The sequence below is a fragment of the Camelina sativa genome, chromosome 5, assembly GCF_000633955.1.
Source record: "Camelina sativa cultivar DH55 chromosome 5, Cs, whole genome shotgun sequence".
In the NCBI taxonomy this organism is placed as follows: domain Eukaryota; kingdom Viridiplantae; phylum Streptophyta; class Magnoliopsida; order Brassicales; family Brassicaceae; genus Camelina; species Camelina sativa.
The window spans coordinates 22,683,236-22,702,485 of record NC_025689.1 but is presented as its reverse complement, the minus strand read 5'-3'; the positions used below and the strand labels follow the sequence as shown (position 1 = coordinate 22,702,485).

The 19,250-nt window shown below is 38.7% G+C and overlaps 1 protein-coding gene across 1 annotated transcript; it reads right to left on the bottom strand.

Moving 5' to 3' along the window:
• Positions 15,408-17,413, bottom strand: LOC104787423 (galactinol synthase 2). Its single transcript, XM_010513001.2, has 4 exons — positions 16,973-17,413; positions 16,275-16,598; positions 15,943-16,094; positions 15,408-15,857 (listed from the first exon to the last, which is right to left on the bottom strand). The coding sequence occupies exons 1-4, from the start codon at positions 17,300-17,302 to the stop codon at positions 15,653-15,655; spliced, it is 1,011 nt and encodes a 336-aa protein (XP_010511303.1). The 5' UTR covers positions 17,303-17,413; the 3' UTR covers positions 15,408-15,652.

Here is a 19,250-nt window from a genome sequence, read left to right as displayed (position 1 = left end):
CGACATAAGTTCAATTACCTTGCAAAAGACATGTTATTTTGAAACAAAGAGAGAAACGAAAATATCAGAACGCCCAAATGCATAAGAATCCAAGTCATTAAACAACATCATCGAATGATAGAGTAGTTCGGGTGGCCGACAACTCAGCTTTCTGCTCTTCCGCTAGAGCATCTAGTTTTGTAAGCTTGTCCTTCAATTTCAGTATGTTTTCTTCCGTTTCTTGGAGTCCTGAAATAACATACTGTTCTTTCTCCTTCTTCTCTTTTACTTGGTCCAATTTCTTTACCAACCAATCCACCTTAAAATTCACATTTTTCTATCAAAGGTTCAACAATGGTGGAAGTTCTCAGATCCAGAATCAAGGGAAGAAGAAAATAAGAAAGATAGTTTTATTCATCGTAAATGTAATTGTACAGTAAAGTTTTCTTATATACAAAATATCTAATCTCAAATTTAATATTAGCTTAACAACCTAACTAACTCTTAGTCAACGCTAAGCTCAACTCAGTCAACACATCATTTTGATACTTTCATATATGTTAGCGCGATGTCTGCATCCACAAGATCATCAATGGAAAGCTCCTCAAGTGACTTGCACAGCGTCTCAATTAAGTTGAGCAAGAAATTCATGCATGTTGTCCTCAGCTGTTGGCTCTTTGCACGAAAGTCAACTGCAATGTCAGATGTCTTTCAAATATATGTCTCACAGATTCTACCTAAAAGTGAAAAACACATTCATTTGATAACGGAAAACATATATAATACACTACAAGAAAACATGTAACTGGTTACTGCAATTTGCGACTAAAAACACAGTCGCTAAATTTAGCGACTGATTTGCGATTGTTTAGCTACTGAATGCCTACTAAAATAAATCAGTCGCTTAGTAGACGCTAATTGGAGACTGATGCATATTGTCGTAGTGTAGACGCCAATTTGCGACTAATTTAGAGACCAGTTTGACAGTCGCTAAAAGATTGCGACTAAAGAGCTACTATTTAGCGACTGCTTTAATAAATTTGGGCCTTAACAAAATTTGGGCCGTGACAAAAAATCGAAAACCCATTAATTTCGTGACAAAACACGAAAACCCTAATCTTTTCTCATTTCTTCTTCTTCTTCTTCTTCTTCTTCTTCTTCTTCTTCGAGACGAAACGGCGAAACCTCACAAACCCTAGATCTAAATTCCCCTCACTCGACGAAACCGTAAACCCTTGATGGCTGGACAAAAGAAAAGAGGCGTAGGAAGAAGAAACACCTCTAATCGAACCTCTGGAACCTCACAAACGGCGAATCACAGACCCGACAATCTTCCTCCCCAGTATACCTTCACGCCGGCGAACCATCGAGTTCCAGAGACTGATTCTCAGGGAACTCCTGTCCCAAACCTCCAGGCTCCAGCGAGACCTACACCTTCTTACCGAGACTATCCACCTCCAACCAATCTGTTCCAGCACTCGAGGACCTTTCCCGGAACATCCCCTTCCGGCGAAGATCCAACCAGGCGTCCTTTTCCTCAACCTCTGGCCTCCGCGACGAATCCACCAGAATTCTCGAGTCAACTTCGAGAGTCTCCTCAACCGTCAGTCTCGAATCGTCATAGACAGTCTCCTCAAGTCTCGAATCTACCACGAGAGTCTCCTCTACCTCGACAGTCTCATCGACCACCCCCTTCTCAACCTGGTCAACCTCGAGCAGCTTCTGCATCGCTTCACAGTTCTCAAGCGCAAAACTCACATGAGGAAGAAGCTAATTCGGAGGATGATGGTGCAAGAGAAGCAAATCTCCCAGCTGATGTACTCGCTTCTTTACATGACATGCTTGTCCAACCAGGCCGTGAGAAGTATACCACTGTCCTCTCTCCCTCATTAGAGCGTGGAACCACTTGGTAAGAATTTGGATTAGAATTTTGAATTTTGGATTAGAATTTGATTGTGTTTGTTTGTTTGGATTAGAATTTGATTGTGTTTGTTTGTTTGTGACTAGAATTTGGATTAGAATTCATAGAATCATAGTACTATGAGAATTAAATTTTGTGACTAGAATTTGATTGTGTTTGTTTGTGACTAGAATTTGGATTAGAATTTATTTTTGATCAATCATTTACGCCGGTTTACTTGGATTGATCGATTTGTTTGTGTTTGATTAGAATTTGACTACTGATTTGTTTTTGTTTGAAGGTTTGGACATGACAAGTCATCACTTACCCGACAGATTACAAAAGTGTTTACAAACAAGTTTGATGGTCCATTTTACAGTTGGGGTTGTGTTCCGAATTCAAGAAGAGAAGGTTACTTCTTGGAATTCGCGGTAAACTTCTACTCCTTTCAATTTGATTTCTGTATTTATAGCTTTTTGTCTTGGTTTTTTTTATCACTAACACTAGTCTTTTTTTTGTAGAAAACACACACCTGGGATCCCTCTCTAACCGGTGTGGTTCAAACAAAGTTCTATAGCATTTGTCAAAACCGTATGAAAGACATGGTTTCCAAGGCAGCAGCTCAGCGACAGGAAGTGAAACCGAGGTGGATTGAGAGAACTCTTTGGAAAGAAATGTGTGACTATTGGGACACCGAAGAAGCCATGGCAAAGAGTGCAACCACTTCAGCAGCTCGAATGTCTGACCGTAATGGTCTTGGCCCTCACAAACATGTATCAGGGCCGAAGTCTTACTTACAAATCGAACAAGAGATGGTGAGTTACATCATAACCTTTTCATTGTTTAATTACTTGACATCAACTGGTTCCTAACCTTTTCATTGTCTAACATTCCAGGAAGTAGAATTGGGAAGGCCGCCAACTATTCCTGAAGTTTTTCTCAGGACTCATACTAAAAAAGATGGTACTTTTGTGGATAAGAAAGCGCAAGCAGTTCATGAGGCATATAAGAAAAGAAGGGAAGCTAAGTTGGCTGCTCAGGATAATGGTGAGTCTTCAAATGGTACTTCACGTCGATCAGAGCTATCTCACGAGGAGGATGATGAACTCTTTCTTCAGGTAATTTGCTTCTTTCTAATAAGCTATTAAGTTTTTCATTGTTAAGTAATTATAATAACTCTTTCTCTCTGTTTTGTGTATGGAGTCTACTTACGTCAATGATAGAGGAACATACTTTGGAGTTGGAAGCCTAGGAAGTTACATCAACGGGAAGCGGAAGTACCCTGGAAGCTCTTCTACTTTCACAACCCTACAACAACAGCTTGAAGACGCTAACCGCAAGATAGAGGAACAAGCAGCTCTACAAGCACAGCGTGACGCAGAGGCTTCACGGGTTGCAGCTGAGGCTTTGCGGGTTGCATCTGAGCAACAAGCAGAGATCTCACGCTTGGTGAGTTTCCTCAAGATCAACCCGAACTATGTCGCCTTCCTTGAGTCTCAAACCAATGACCCAAACCCTGATGATTTTCAAAGTTAGGTTCCTTCATGTAATATTTGCAACACTCTTGGATATTTAGATGTTTTTTGGACCTTTTGCAACTTTTGTAAAAACATGGTACTTATGTCGTTGTTTAATTTCATGTTTGTTATGTTTTAGTACATGTTTTCTTAATCAGTTTTGGTATTACAAAATCAAATAATGCATTTTTAGCATAATTTTTTTAAAAACATGATAATTAAACAGTCGCAAAAGAGTCACCAAAACGTAAACAAAACAGAACTCAAACAGTCGCAAATTAGTAACCATATCAGTCGCTAAAGCGTTGCAATTCAGTCGCAACTTTAGCGACTGTTTGGCGAGGGAAGAGCGACCCCAATTAACAGTCGCCAATTAGTAGCTCCATATCAACTTTTTAGTGACTGATTTTTTTAGCGACGCACTGTTTAGCGACTACGTATGTCAGTCGCCAAGCAGTCGTGACTAAGTAGTTAGCGACTGTATAGTTACTGTTTTTGCAGTCGGTAAATCCATGTTTTCTTGTAGTGATATTCTCTCTTGTAAAACTAACAAAGAGATTTGAACCATTCTTGATTATATTGACAGCGGACGGAAGTATCTGATCAACGGCAGGAAGCATCCGACTCTCAAATATGTTCCTTTTCTCTCGACCAACCAAACCTGTCACAGATCTCTCGATAAAGTCAACCTTTCAACACCACGGCATGCCGTTTTTGTCTCCCGCACTTAGCGAGCTAACAAATTCAGCCTAACCCCTCCTTCCCACATCTAAACGATTCTCTGATTCGTCGAACCTGAACCCTTCAAACCGGCCAGGAGGAAGCAAGTTGATGCGGTGTCCGAGGCCGATGGCTCAATTGAAATTCCAAGTCCCTAGAAAATCCTCCTCTTCATCGCCTTGATTCCACGATCACACTTTGCCTTTACCTGCACCACAAACACAAATTGAGATGGATGAGTATTTTATAAACACTCAGTAAGCACACTTTGCCTTTATCTGCACCACAAACACAAATTGAGATGCATGAGTATTTTATAAACACTCAGTGAGGCAATCCTCCCATCTACTGGGCTATACACACAAGCAATTGTAATTCCAATGTTCCAAACAATCAACAAAAAAGCATACAAACCAGGAAAACAAACATCATCTCACTGGAAGGGAGGTATCGACCGACACCAGCCAAGTGTCGACCGACACTGGCTCTTGGTGTCGACCAACACTACCCCACAGTGTCGATCGATGCTGCTTCACTGGTGTCGATCGACACTACCTCTGCAACCGCGGTTCACACAAAGCCGAGAGTCGAATCTTGCTCCCAAACTCCACTAAATTGCCCAATACTCAAATCCCAAGCCATATATATCCGTAGGAACCTGTAGCAATCAATCCTAGCAAGAAAAACACACAAAAACAACAACAAACAAGCAAGAACAAGGAATCACAGGCTTAGATCAGCCATGGTCATGCACTCACCTCTCTGCAGGAAGATTCTGACCAACAACAACGAATCCATTCTTCCTAGCAAGCTTCTAGCTCCTTCCTAGCTCCAAATCTCCCAACAAAAGCCAAGAATCTCACCAATCTCCTCCAAAAACACAAGAACAGCTCTTTCTCTCTTTTTCTCTCAAAACGATAAAACGGCGAGAGACAAAATTTACCAAAAAACCTTTTTTGTCGATTCCCACTTAAGTATCTCGGTTCAATAGTTTTTCTTAAACCAAACCGACCAAAATCGACAATTGAATCAATCTGGTTGAACCAGAAATTAATGGTGTCGACCGACACCACCCTTGGTGTCGATCGATACCCACCCCCAAAAGGTAGAGTTTTGGTTTGCGGGTGTTACAATTCTCCCCCACCAACATAGATTCGTCCTCGAATCTCGAACAACCATCAACCAAGGACTCCCGTGCAACCGTCTCCACGGCTCGCACTCCTTCGACCGATCTACGGAAGGTCACCTCTAGGCGATAGACTCACGCTCTAGGCATTATTTGCTCTCGACTTTTGGACTTTCCTTTATCCATAGGTCTAAACCTTGAGATTTTATTGGCTCCTCATCAGACCTAAGTCTGCATGCCATAATGTTGGCTCCTCATCGGGCCTAAGCCCGCCATCCATAATATATAAGGAAGTACAATATTTGTCTCTCGGGTTGCCACCCTACAGCGCGCCCTCAGATCGTCATCCGAAGTCGATATACCAACCATACTCCCAAGCCACAAAGTCTCAGAATATGGCAGTACTAGGAGAATCAAAGTCCCCCAAGAGTCACGAGCAAACAATTCTGAACATGTCTGAGTCTTATCCCTATCCAGGTTTCCTTCCCGTGGCTCGTGTAAAATATCACAAATGTCTTACCAACCACATATACCCACACTGGAATACCTCATGACCACACAAGGATCATATACATGCCACAAGGGCCGCCACTAAGACCGAACAAATGTCCTAAACAGGACCGCTACCAAGGCCAAACAAATGTCCTAAACAAGACCGCCACCAAGACCAAACAAATGCCCTAAACAAGACCGCCACCAAGGTCAAACAAATGTCTTCAACAGGACCGCCACAAAGGCCAAACAAATGTCCTAAACAGGACCGCCACCAAGGCTAAACAAATTTCCTAAACAAGACCGCCACCAAGACCAAACAAATGTCCTCAACAGGATCGCCACAAAGGCCAAACAAATGTCCTCAACAGGACCGTCACAAAAACCACTTGTCCCGAAGGACCGTCCCGAAGGACCGTCACAAAGACCATACATCCCGAAGGATCGCCTCAATAGGCACATTGGATAAACAGCCCGCCACAAAGGCCACACAATTGGCTAAACAGCCCGCCACAAAGACCACACAATGTCTCGAAAGACCGTCCCACATGGGCACACAATGACTCAACAGTCCGCCATGAAGGCCACACAAGCCCTTCCAAGGCTCCCAACCACTAAAAATGGACAAATTCTAAATCCCATAAAACTTTCTATTGTTAGAACTTTCCACTTTTGGATAACTTTCCACTTTTAGAAACTTCCATTTCAGGAAACTTCCCTCTTTAGCAACAGCCTCACGGAATTCCGTATCCCAAGAACCACCTCTTAAGACTACAGCTGAGACCAGGCTAGACAAGCTCAATTCGCGGCCTGCTTCTCAAAGCACTTCTTAAACTTTGCCTTCATCCTCGTCTCATGCTCCCAAGTCTGCTCCTCAACATCATCACAGTCCTAAAGGACTCTCATCAAAAGAATCTTCTTCTTCCGAAGTTCCTTGATCCTCCTCCCAAGAACCCTCACCGGTCTCGCCTCCAAAGTCATGTTAGGCTGAAGATCTTCAGGAATCTTAGCCAACAACTGATGATCCTCACGAAGACACTTCCGCAACATAGAAATATGAAAAACCTTGTGGAACGCACGCATAACCTCAGGCAACTCCAGCCTATATGCTACCGGTCCCATCAGCTCAATCACTCTGAACGGACCCATAAACCTCGGACTCAACTTAGTCTCTGTCAATGACCTGTTCGGACCCCGCAACATGGCCATCTTGAGGTACACTTTGTCTCCTACCTGAAACTCAAGATCTCTCCTCCTCTTATCAGCATAACTCCTCTGCCTATCCTGAGCTTCCTTCATGTTCAGCTTGAGCACTCGAATCTTCTCTGAGATCTCCTGAACAAAATCTGCCCCGAACATGCTCCTCTCCCCCACCTGAGTCTAGCATAACGGTGTACGACATGGTCTCCCATACAAAACCTCATAAGGAGCCATCTTAATGCTCGCCTGATAACTATTGTTGTAAGCAAACTCTACCAGGTTCAGGTGACCTGCCCAATGGCCATCCCAATCCAACACACACATCCTCAGCAAATCCTCCAGCGTCTAGATCGTCCTCTCTGACTGTCCATCGGTCTATGGATAATAAGCTATACTAATATGCACCTTAGTGCCCATCTCTGCCTGAAATGCCTTCCAGAACACCGAAGTGAACTTAGAATCCCTATCAGACACAATACTCGCTGGAACCCCATGCAACATGACTATCTCCTTCACATACTTCTTAGCCAAGACCGCTGCTCCATCAGTCTTCTTAATGGCCAGAAAATGTGCTGACTTAGTCAACCGGTCCACAATGACCCAAATAGCATCAAAAGTCCGAGACACTGGCAATCCCACCACAAAAGTCCATCGTGACCATATCCCACTTCCACTCGGGAATGGGTAGACTCTTTAGTAACCCGCCAGGAACCTGATGCTCAGCCTTCACTAGCTGACACACATCGCACCTCGCGACCCAACTAGCTACATCCTTCTTCATCCCGACCCAGTGATAGTACCTCTTGAGATCACGGTACATCTTAGTCGCTCCTGGATGAATAGAAAACTTGCTCGCATGAGCCTCTCTCAGGATCTCCTGCCTCAACTCCTCATCCTTGGGCACACAAATCCGACCGTGCACCAAGATAGTACCATTATCTGAGACCTGATACTCTGAATCAACATCCTTGAGGCATTTACCAGCCCCAAATCTTTCTCCTGAGCCAAACGCACCCTACTCAGAAGATATGCTCTATCAACTGCCTCCAAACCCAACGGTTCCAGAGAAACAGCACACAACCTCAACGCACTGATCTCTCCTACCAGAGACTCCATCTCCTGCTGCTGAGCCGAAGCTACCCTCTTCCGACTCAGAGCATCTGCAACCTTGTTAGCCTTACCAGGGTGATAGGCTATCTCCAAATCATAATCCGCCACCAGCTCCATCCACCGCCCTGCCTCAAGTTCAGCTCGGGCTGAGTGAATATATACTTCAGGCTCTTATGATCTACAAACACCTGTACCTTTGCACCATAAAGATAAGATCTTCAAATCTTCAGGGCAAAAACTACAGCAGCCATCTCCAAATCATGAGTAGGATAGTTGTCCTCATGCTTCCGCAACTGCCACGAAGCGTAGGCAATCACCTTCCCATGTTGAATCAACACACACCCCAAACCAACTCTAGATGCATCAGTATAAACCACATAGGGTTCTCCCTGCTCAGGCAAAGCCAACACCGGCATAGTAGTCAATATCTCCTTAAAGCTTTCAAAGCCCTCCTCACACTCCTGTGACCAAACAAAAGGAATATCCTTCCCTGTCAACTTAGTCATCGGGTGTGTCCTACTCGCAAAGCCCTGCACAAATCTCCTGTAGTAACCTGCCAAACCAAGGAACTCATAAAACCCATACCTCGTCCTTCTTCTACTCTTACAACACTGACGCTCCCCACAGTGAAGTTATAGGACGAAAGAATCCCATGCTCAACAAATCCTCTGGTTACTTCCTCAGCTCTACTAAACTAATAATCAAATATGCCAACATCAACTCGCCGCCACCTGAAAATCACCAATCAAAGATCCTTGAGAACTGATCATCTCATCTGTGACCACTCTTCAGGTCATCCATTAAACTTTTCGCCTTTCTGGCAATTCACATTCCCCTTCCAAAAATAGACAAGTCCTAACTATTCATAGAACTTTTTATTTATGGAAACTTTCCTTTTCTGGAACTTTCTATTCTTCCTTTGCAACGACACTTTCCATAAATAGCAAAACTCTAACTCCCTCAACACTTTCCATATTTGGAATCACATATTTCCATATTCCACATCAAGATTTCATAAGAACTAATCATCTTATTAAATCGTCTCCAACAACATTGTCAGTAAATTTGCAATACGGTCATCTCGGTCTTAGCAAAACTTGTCACCACACTCACAGCACCCGCTAGACCTCCATCAACACCAGTAAGCACATCAGCCAAACAACTAAAATCCAAGATTAGACCACCATCAATTCTCGAGGTCTACATTTCGTTGTTATGTTTATACTCACGTCCTAGGCATTGCTTGTTCCAAACTCCTCCACCCTTAGGTCGCAACCTCGGGCCCTACCAATCTCACTCTCAGACTAGCGTCTTCGAGTTATACTGTCTCACTCTTGGACCACAATCCTCAAGATCTCGGTATCAGGGGAACTACTCATCCCCTCAGGGAAACATCATCCCCTCTACCACTCTCGGAGCCCCCAGCCCCTTGAGCTATCGGTATTCAGGAAAACCACCATTCCCTCAGGAGAAACAATCCTTAAGGACTATAAACATCTTCCGACCAAAAGTACTTCCAGTGGTCCGAGTATAACATTACAATGTTACACCTGCCCATTCAACTTCTAATATCCAACTGGATTACCTACCAAACAGAGAAATATCTGCTCCAACTACATATGTCCACCTATCCACCTCTCTAGGCTCGATACCTCTCGAGAAGAATCTCGCACCGGTCATCTACAACTGCTCCATCCTCCTAACATAAGATGGAAAGTCCTCAACATCCGCAGCCCTCGGCTGCACCCCAACACATGCGGCACAACTAGAGCCTCCACTGGTACCCCTCTCGGTAACCGCTCCAATAGCACGCCAACAGATCCGCCAAGCGATCATCTCGACCCTGGGCTCCACCTGCTGCAACCCCACACCTGGGTTCCCAGCACCCCCGGCATTCTCGCCGGATAACCTTCTCTGGTCCCTCTTGATACGCTTGCGACCCTCTGACGTACCTCCTCGTGGAACTCTGGACCACACACTCGCTGGCCTCGGAACCTGCCCGACCATGAGCACGACCACGTCCCCATCCACGACCAACAACTCAAATACCTTTAACCACTGCACTTCCAAGAACAGAGGCTAACAATCAATCTTAACATAACACAAAAACACAAAAACACAAACTCACCGTGGAATCACACTGTAGGCTCGAAGAGGATGTTCTAGGACTCCATGCCACACACAATTGACTAACTCACATAATCAATCAAAGCATGCAAATCCCAAACATCTACAGCATAAAGCCTAGTGAATCCAAACCTAGAACCGTAAGGGTTCTGATACCAAACTGAAACGACCCGACCCATTTTTTCTTAATAATAAAATAATAAATAGTAATAATAAATAAACTACAACTAGTGGTCCTATACCCACTAGCCGCCTAACCACAATCACAATCAACAGCGGAAATAACCAATACCAATATCTAATAAATAATAAACCGATAAATATAACATATCAATATCCAAAAATTAACCAACAGGAATCACAGAACCAGCAACCTAGCAATGTTTCTAATGACCCAACTCTAGCAACCTAGCAATGCTAGATAACATCCAATCGAGTCCCTAGAACATCCAATTCTTCATTGCCTCGATTCCACGATCACACTTTGCCTTTACCTGCACCACAAACAGAAATTGAGATGCATGAGTATTTTATAAACAGTGAGGCAATCCTCCTATCTAATGGGCTATACACACAAGCAACTGTAATTCCAATGTTCCAAACAATCAACAAACAAAACATACAAACCAGGAAAACAAACATCATCTCGCTGGAAGGGAGGTGTCGACCGACACTGGCTCTTGGTGTCGATCGACACTACCCCACAGTGTCGATCGATGCCGCTTCACTGGTGTCAACCGACACCAATTGGTATCGATCAACACTACCTCTTCAACCGTGATCCACACAAAGCCGAGAGTCAAATCTCGCTCCCAAACTCCACCAAATCGCCCAATACTCAAATCCCAAGCCATATACATCCGTAGGAACCTGTAGCAATCAATCCCAGCAAGAAAAACACACAAAACAGCAACAAACAAGCAAGAACAAGGAATCACAGGCTTAGATCAGCCATAGTCATGCACTCACCTCTCTGCAGGAAGATTCTGACCAACAACAACGAATCACACCTTCCTAGCAAGCTTCTAGCTCCTTCCGAGCTCCAAATCTCCCAACAAAAGCCAAGAATCTCACCAATCTCCTCCAAAAACTCAAGAACAGCTCTTTCTCTCTTTTTCTCTCAAAACGATGAAACGGCGAGAGACAAAACTTGCCAAAAACCCTTTTTGTCGATTCCCACTTAATTATCTCGGTTCAATGGTTTTCCTTAAACCAAACCGACCAAAATCGATAATTGAATCAATCTGGTTGAACCAGAAACACCACCCTTGGTGTCGATCGAACCTCACCCCCAAAACGCAGAGTTTTGGTTTGCGGGTGTTACAGAACCACACCACTGCATTTGTGGCTTGTATCCTGAAACAAGAGACCACCTCTTCTTACATTGTGATTTCAGTGAAGTTCTCTGGCAAGAAGCAACGCGGAGACTCGGCTACAGCCCATTTGTTTTTCAAACTTGGGATGCTTTGTCAGCGTGGCTTAACATCAAAGACTCAATTCCAACTCAGACATTGCAGCGGCTAGTTGCGCAGGTAATCATCTACACTATTTGGCTAGAAAGGCACAACCGATTTCACAACAATGTTGCCACACCTCCCCATATCCTGTTCAAGCTACTGGATAGACTGGTTCGTGATGTGATTATAGCTAAGAGGCATCGGAAAAACTTCAAAAACTCAATGCGGAGTTGGCTTAGATTCCTCTAAATTTTTGTAATTCAGATCATTCCTCGTTTTTATTTTTTTGGGCGATTATCTCCTGTTTCAAGGCTATTGTATTCAGTACAATCTATTTTCATTAATGAAAATTCACATTAAAAACCACACCACTGCCGATGGAGAAGGGAACTAAAATATCAGCCTCAATACCTTTTTAACAAATCTGACAAAGCAGTCCTCCTCTTAATTATAATAAAAAATATCTTGAGCCTTGATAATTTTTCATGTCAATTTTCTACATTAATCTCATAAAAACATACGAAAGTGCAACCGCTGCAACTGCAAGATTGGTAACCAAGACAAGATGTGAGGAATCAGATCTTTGTGTACATCACTAATCCCATTATTCTTCTTTTTCTTATTCAAACTCATCTCAACATAACTGATATAGATACATTGATTGAGAAACATGAAAAGAGTGAGTTTTATAAGGTTAAACCAATATAGAATTTTTTAAAAAATAAACAAAAAAAAATTCAAATAAAAATCACATTTTTGTTCGTAAGTTAATCCAAAAAAAAAAATTGTTTTTAGAAATATGGCAATGCTTTTTGAAAAGATCCGTCTCCTTTGAGAATCCATTATAATCTCATCAAATTTGCAAAGCTTAGAAAGAAGTACAAACCAAAAAGTCGTATAACACCAAATCACATTGTAACTGTTATTTTTTTTGGAAATATGTTCATTTAAGAAAAAAAATTATAATTTGATATTTTTTCTTTAGGGAAAACATACAGTTAAACATCTATAAATTAATACTTTATAACTAAATAAACACTATAAATTAATAAATTTTGTTGGTCTCAAGTTAGGCCATTCTAAAAATTAACAAAATTCGATAAGATAATAAAATTATAATTTTTTAAATCGCCATGTACAATATGGTCCCAATATTAACATAAATTAATAATTATGTAAATTTATATAAATATATATATATGTGTCTAATAATATACTAAGTTTTTAAAAATTGAATTTTCTCCTAGAGCTCATCTCTGTAAAACAATCGTTATGTTGTTTTTATTTCAAAAAATAATGATATAAAATACTCTATAACATGTCATAAAAATAACTAATTTTTTAAAGTTTTCAATTTGTAGATATATATCACTTTCATTTGGATAATTTTAAAAGCTATTAAAGTACAACAATTTATATTATTATTCATGAATTTGCATTTATGTATGTTATATGTATAAATAAAATTTTCTATAGTATTTGTAATTCATTGTAGATAATGTTTTCTAAATAGTATAAATTCAATTCCAAAACCATAAAATTTATGACATCCAAAAGTCTAATTTTATTTTTATAAAATTGTCTCAATTCATAATTTTAAAAATCTAGACAATTAAAAAATACATCTACGAATTAATAATTTTTAATTTATATTATTAAATAATAAATATTAATTTATAGATAAATTAATATCACTATAATTTAATAAAATGTCATAATTCCAATATTATTAATTTATAGAGGTTTTACTGTATATATCTTAATCTTGTGTCTGCCATAAATTTCAATAGATTTCAATAATAAGATGAAGAATTATGATATTATTGATTTATCGAAAGACTCGTTGCCTCCCATTTTGTCTTGGTTACCAATCCAAACAATCGTCATATATTTTCTGAAGAGGAGAGTGGAATCAACATGAAGAGTTTATTGACGCTCAAGTTCTATGTTCATAATGAGGAAGAGGAAGATCAGTTTGTGAGATGTTTTCATTAAATCAATAAAGATTACAATTGGAGAGATTCGGTGATAATCCGGTGAGATTCTGATGAGATTCCAAGGAAGTCGAAGGATCAAAGCGGAAGTTAGTTAGGGATTGAGATTGAGATATTTTCGCTCTGATACCATTATATAAAATAATCTCATTTTCATTAATTCAATAAAGATTATTATTGAGAGTTTATATACAATTGTTAGAGGCCTAACCAAAGCCTGAAATACTCTAATACAAGTAGAGACTTATGTACATTGACTATTTACATTAACACATTGACCTATATACACTAATAAGAAACTTTCAAATTGATCCACATATCAATGGGAGAGATGCCTTTGTTTTAAGCTTGGAGTATCGATACTTGAACCGTAGCGGATGCTTTGCTTTCAAGTCTCCGATGTTGACTGGCAATTTCATACACAGCAGTAATGCTATCTTTGGTTTTGCCGTATATTTTCACTTGTTGGAGATGTGGGATTCTCATCAGAAAGAACCTCACTTGCTCAACAAACCTTGCTTCATCTTCAATAACTTCACTTTGTTTATCATTAGTAGTCTCATATATTTTCAGAAGAGTTACAGGGGATGTTACTAGGTAAGACTCATCCTCACCCGTAATCTGGCAGGGACACTCATCACCGCACTCATCTGTGGCTAAGAGGAAGAGTCCCTAAGCATAAAATACAGATATAAATCACTTGATGCATCTGTTTTGCTTAATTTCATTTTTACTAATAAAACTGAATTCACTACGCAGCACCTTGATTTTTTTACCTCCAAGACGAGGGTTTCCAAACGTGGACAGCATCCCAGCCTAATTGAATCACATCCCAGCCTAATGTTTTGCAACTCTGAATAGTCAGGTGAGTCAAGTTTCCAAATTCGTGCAATGGATGACGAAGGACCTAAACATAAGCAAATCAGTGTTGTGTTGTCAGAAAATGGAAGTTTTAGTTGCTCAATAGTGATGTGATCAATAACACCAATTCATATAGAAATATTATGTATGTTAAAGCTGGTTTATTTGTAAAAATGTTTAGCTATTCTGCACAAACTTTGTTCTATATCAAATTCTTTTTTTTAGCCAAAAACTCGAAGACATGAACTTATTAATTAATTATTTTTTGTATCAGATTCTAATTGTTGTACTGTTAGGACCTTATATACGGCTTTGTCAACAATAGCATAATAGTAGTAGATAGTTAAACTAATATATTACGAAAATGTAGAATATATGACAATGGTTCGTTCTGCCTGATCACAAAAAGAAAGCAATAAACACTATTTAGATTAGAATAACAGTCAAAACCGATTTAACAAAAGTATTTGAATAAGATCCAATATGCTAAGGGCTAGATTTGTACATTGAACAGATGAATGTTAGATATGTGACATAATTTCAAAGGAACAGCTTTTCAGCCATTGGATTTCACATAGTGATTATAGTTTTTTTTTAGGAATCTTGAGGTCACATGATATATTTACATCTTTTTCAATATTGACTTGCAATCATTAGTTTTCTAATGTGGGCATCTCGTAGCGTCTGAATCATCAAAATTTATATGAACTTTATTTTTTTTCCGAATCTCGCAAGGCACAAAGCAGTTTCACCTGATCAAGTTGGTCTGGTGGCACTAGTAATCATCAAACTTTAAAAATAATATAGTCAACACCTCCATACATGTTATTTTAACCAAGTTATTTCGTTATTGTCAACATTTTATTTAAATATTACCAAGAAAGAATTTGAGTTTTGAGGTGACTACTATAAAGAAACAAGAAAGGAGAAAACTAAACACATTGTATTCTCATGTATATAAAATATACTTTACAATATAGCAGGACGCATTGTTACTTTAGCAAAAACTGATTTAGAGATATAAAAATGCCTCCAAAACCAATAAAAATAATATAGTAACACAATCTCATATAATATAACTATATATTCATTCCTATAAACAAGTATTCAAACCAAAGCAATATTTAATCATAAGAAGCGCAGCGACAAGCTTGATGATCATATGGCTTTTAAGCTGCTGATGGAGCTTTGACGGACTGAAGCACACCGGCTTGGGACAAAGCTTCGACGAACTGCTGAAATGCCTGTTGCTTCTTGTGGCCGTCTCCAATAATGTTCTTGTAATCAAGAGACTCGTCGTTGTAAATGTCCCACCATTTTTTGACCAGCATCTTGATATCTGCTCTGTTCATGTTCTCTTCTTCTCCAGTAAATCTGATACGAAAATTTGTAATTTATTAACTTTACTAGTTACTATAGCTATTCATTGATTATCTAATAATATATGCCCAAAATATACCTCCAAGGCTTAGCACCAGCAGCACAGTAGTGAACAACTTTGACTTGTTCAAGCTCTATATTCTCTGGATGTCTCCAGATCATGGCCAAGACCAAGTTGTAAACTGATGGTATTGGCTTGTATATGTCCTTAAAGTACATATTCAAGAAATCCTGTTACAAACAAATCAAGTTATTATAATACGTTTCGATTGTAATATCAAAAATAATTTGAGAAAAATTCCTGCGTAAAAGTATTATTATCTCTTCTAATATGTTTTGGGTTGCAGTATCCATAAGAATTATTAAAACAAAATTCCTGCCTAAAACTGCTTTTTATAGCTTTTATTTTACCTGTTCAGCAAAAAGAGTGGGAGGCACGACTCTGACAGTATCCAAGAGGTTATGATAAGTGGAGAGGTTAGGCTCGTAAACGAACATACCGGCGTTGAAATACAAAGGCGGCTTAGGACCAAGCTTGGCCTCTGGCCAAGTCACCTTCTCTGGACACTGTTGGCAATAACCGATCTTGTATTGTGGGGAGTGGCTCCATGTCTTTTCACAGAAACAATCCATGACTGCGTAGAATTGGCCATCAGGGAGATCAAACAAATGATCTATGTTGTCGAACACTTGTATGTCTCCATCCAAGTATATCATCTTGTTGTACTCCACAAACTGCAATCATATAGTACAAAAGAAATTAAACTAAAAGACAAATCAAAATTCTGGCCCAAGAATATAGGGAAACATAATAAACTGATCACAAAAGTTGACAAATAGTTTTGAATTTATCAATCATTTTAACACAAAATTTTAGACAAACAAAAAAAAGTTTTAGAAAAATGTGTATTTAACTAGTAACTTTTTCGGATGAGACTAAATAATACTGAACCAATTCACTACAATTAAACAAATTAACCGAAATTCATTTAATATTATTTTAAATAAATATATATCTAAATATTCAAAATATACTAAATAAAATATATAGAATTTATTTTATGAAAAAATTTCAAAAATAAAAAAAATATGTATTTTTATGTGCATACCTTCCAGATACGAAGCTTAGAGTAGTTGATAACGTAGTAAGCCATAGCAAACTCGGTTTGATTCTCCGGTGGGTAAACCGGCTCTATCTCCTTAACAACACAGCCTTGATCAACAAGCTGTTTCCGGTGATCCTCCGGTACGTCGGGCAAAACTGCCACCACGAGTGGATACTTGCTCTCAGCTTTCCTTAACCCCTTAGCAAGCCCCACCACTCCTTTCACGTAGTCACCGTTCCCAGCAAGAAAAGTCACGTAAGCCCTCTTCTCTCCCCCGTAAGCGGTGGCTGAGACGACAGGTCCGGTGAGTTTGGTATTGATCTCAGGTGCCATCTTCTAACTTGTTGTCTTTAGAAAAAAACTAACTTTGTGTTCGTGTTTGTGTTTTTGTTCTTGTTTGAGTTTGTGTGTAGTAGTAGTGTGATGAGTTTGTAGGTGGAAGCATAATGGTGCTTTATATAGAAATTTTGGTTAATTAATTTAAAGATTAATCACTAATAACTTCTGGATAATTAAAAGTTATAAATACGACCGACTACTAAACGTTTCGAGAGAAAGATTTTAATCCAACGGCTATTAAACAATGAGATAAAATCCAACGGCTTACGATACGCGCGCGAAGCTTCGTTTGACTCATCAAGGTGATGCCACGTTTACGTGACGACACGTGTCAGTATCTAGACAGTTCGACTCATCAAGGTTTGTTTTATAAATTAAGATCTCGTCGTGGTGGTTGATCGGTCACTTGTCAGTATGTTCCCACTCCAGATACTACGACGTCGTTTTAACAATTCAATACTGTTACCTTGTGTGATTTTCTGATTGGCTAATAAAACGACACGTATTGACGTAAAACGTACTTGGCGGTTATGATGCCACGTGGCGTTAGAATAGTCTTTGTCGGACCTACCTGGTTTAGTCTATGTTTAAATTTCTTGTCTGACCGATGACCGACCGACCGACCATTTCCGGTAACATGTGTACGTTTCAATCAAAAAATATTTTAGTTGCATGACTCAAAATATTTATCTTTCGTCACTTTTTTGTGTTAAACTTTTGTGTTAATTTGTTTCTGTCAAACGTAATCCAAAGTTGGCTATAATATATATCAAAAAGGAGGTTTGTATTTATACCTCAAACGAAAATGTACACTGGAGTATTTTTCTTCTTGTCAGTTTAGCCTATATGTCAAGAAATAAAATTGAACTTACGAAAATAGTTTTTTTTTTTTAATTTAAGTGTTTTGAAAATAATTATCAAATTTAAATCGTATTCCATGTTAATTCATATTCTATATCAATATAAGAACAAAACTAAAAATAATTACTTGAAACAATCTAAAATATTTTTGAACGGTTTTAATTAGTATTTATCTGACTGTTACAAACACAATTGATATTTTCTCTTACGTAACCTTGTACGTAAAACATTTACTTCACTAAATAAAAGTTTAAAATTTACTAAGGTTTTGAACATCATAATACAAATTAGACGTTCACATATAGCAAAATAAATCTCAATGAAGGATCCTCTTGTGTGACCCACTCTAACCGTTTGGTCTTCTTTCTCCATGTTAAACGTTCTTATGGTAGTTTTCCCGACAAATGACCAACCGACTATTTAAATACTTATGACCCCAGGGCTTATGACTATCAAATACAATCCAAAGTTGGTAATACTTTTCCATTTTTAGTACAGATCTGTGTCCAAGAATTTGAAAAAAAAAAAAAAAATAGTTTTGTAGAATTCTAAGACAAAAATAATTATTTTAATATTAAAGTAATAATAACTATAATAAGTATTTTAATATATGACTTAAAAAAATATGTTTTTCATTTTAAACTTTAATCTGTCAACTGTAATCTAAATTGAGAAAATAATAAAAAAATAAAGAAACAGAAACTTTCAGAAATATTGAAAAATCATGAAATTTATTTATGGTAAATTAAATGTCTAATTTTCTAAATAAATGATAAATTTTTGTTGATTTTACCAAATAAGACATTATGCTAAATTTTTCTAAACATTTTTGATTCACCACAAATAAAATTTATACTTTTTAACATTTTTGTTAGATCATAACTTTTTTACCTTTTTCCCAACCCAAATTAGAGATACTTTTTTTTTTTTTGGTGATTTGGTTATTGTACGGGTATAAAACTCTTCAATTTTAGAGGTATATTTATTTTAAATTGTTTTTGGGTAGATGTATGATGCATTCGTCGTCATGGGGCGAGTTTAATACCTGTAGGCTTTAGCTTTTTTTTTTTTTTTTTTTTTT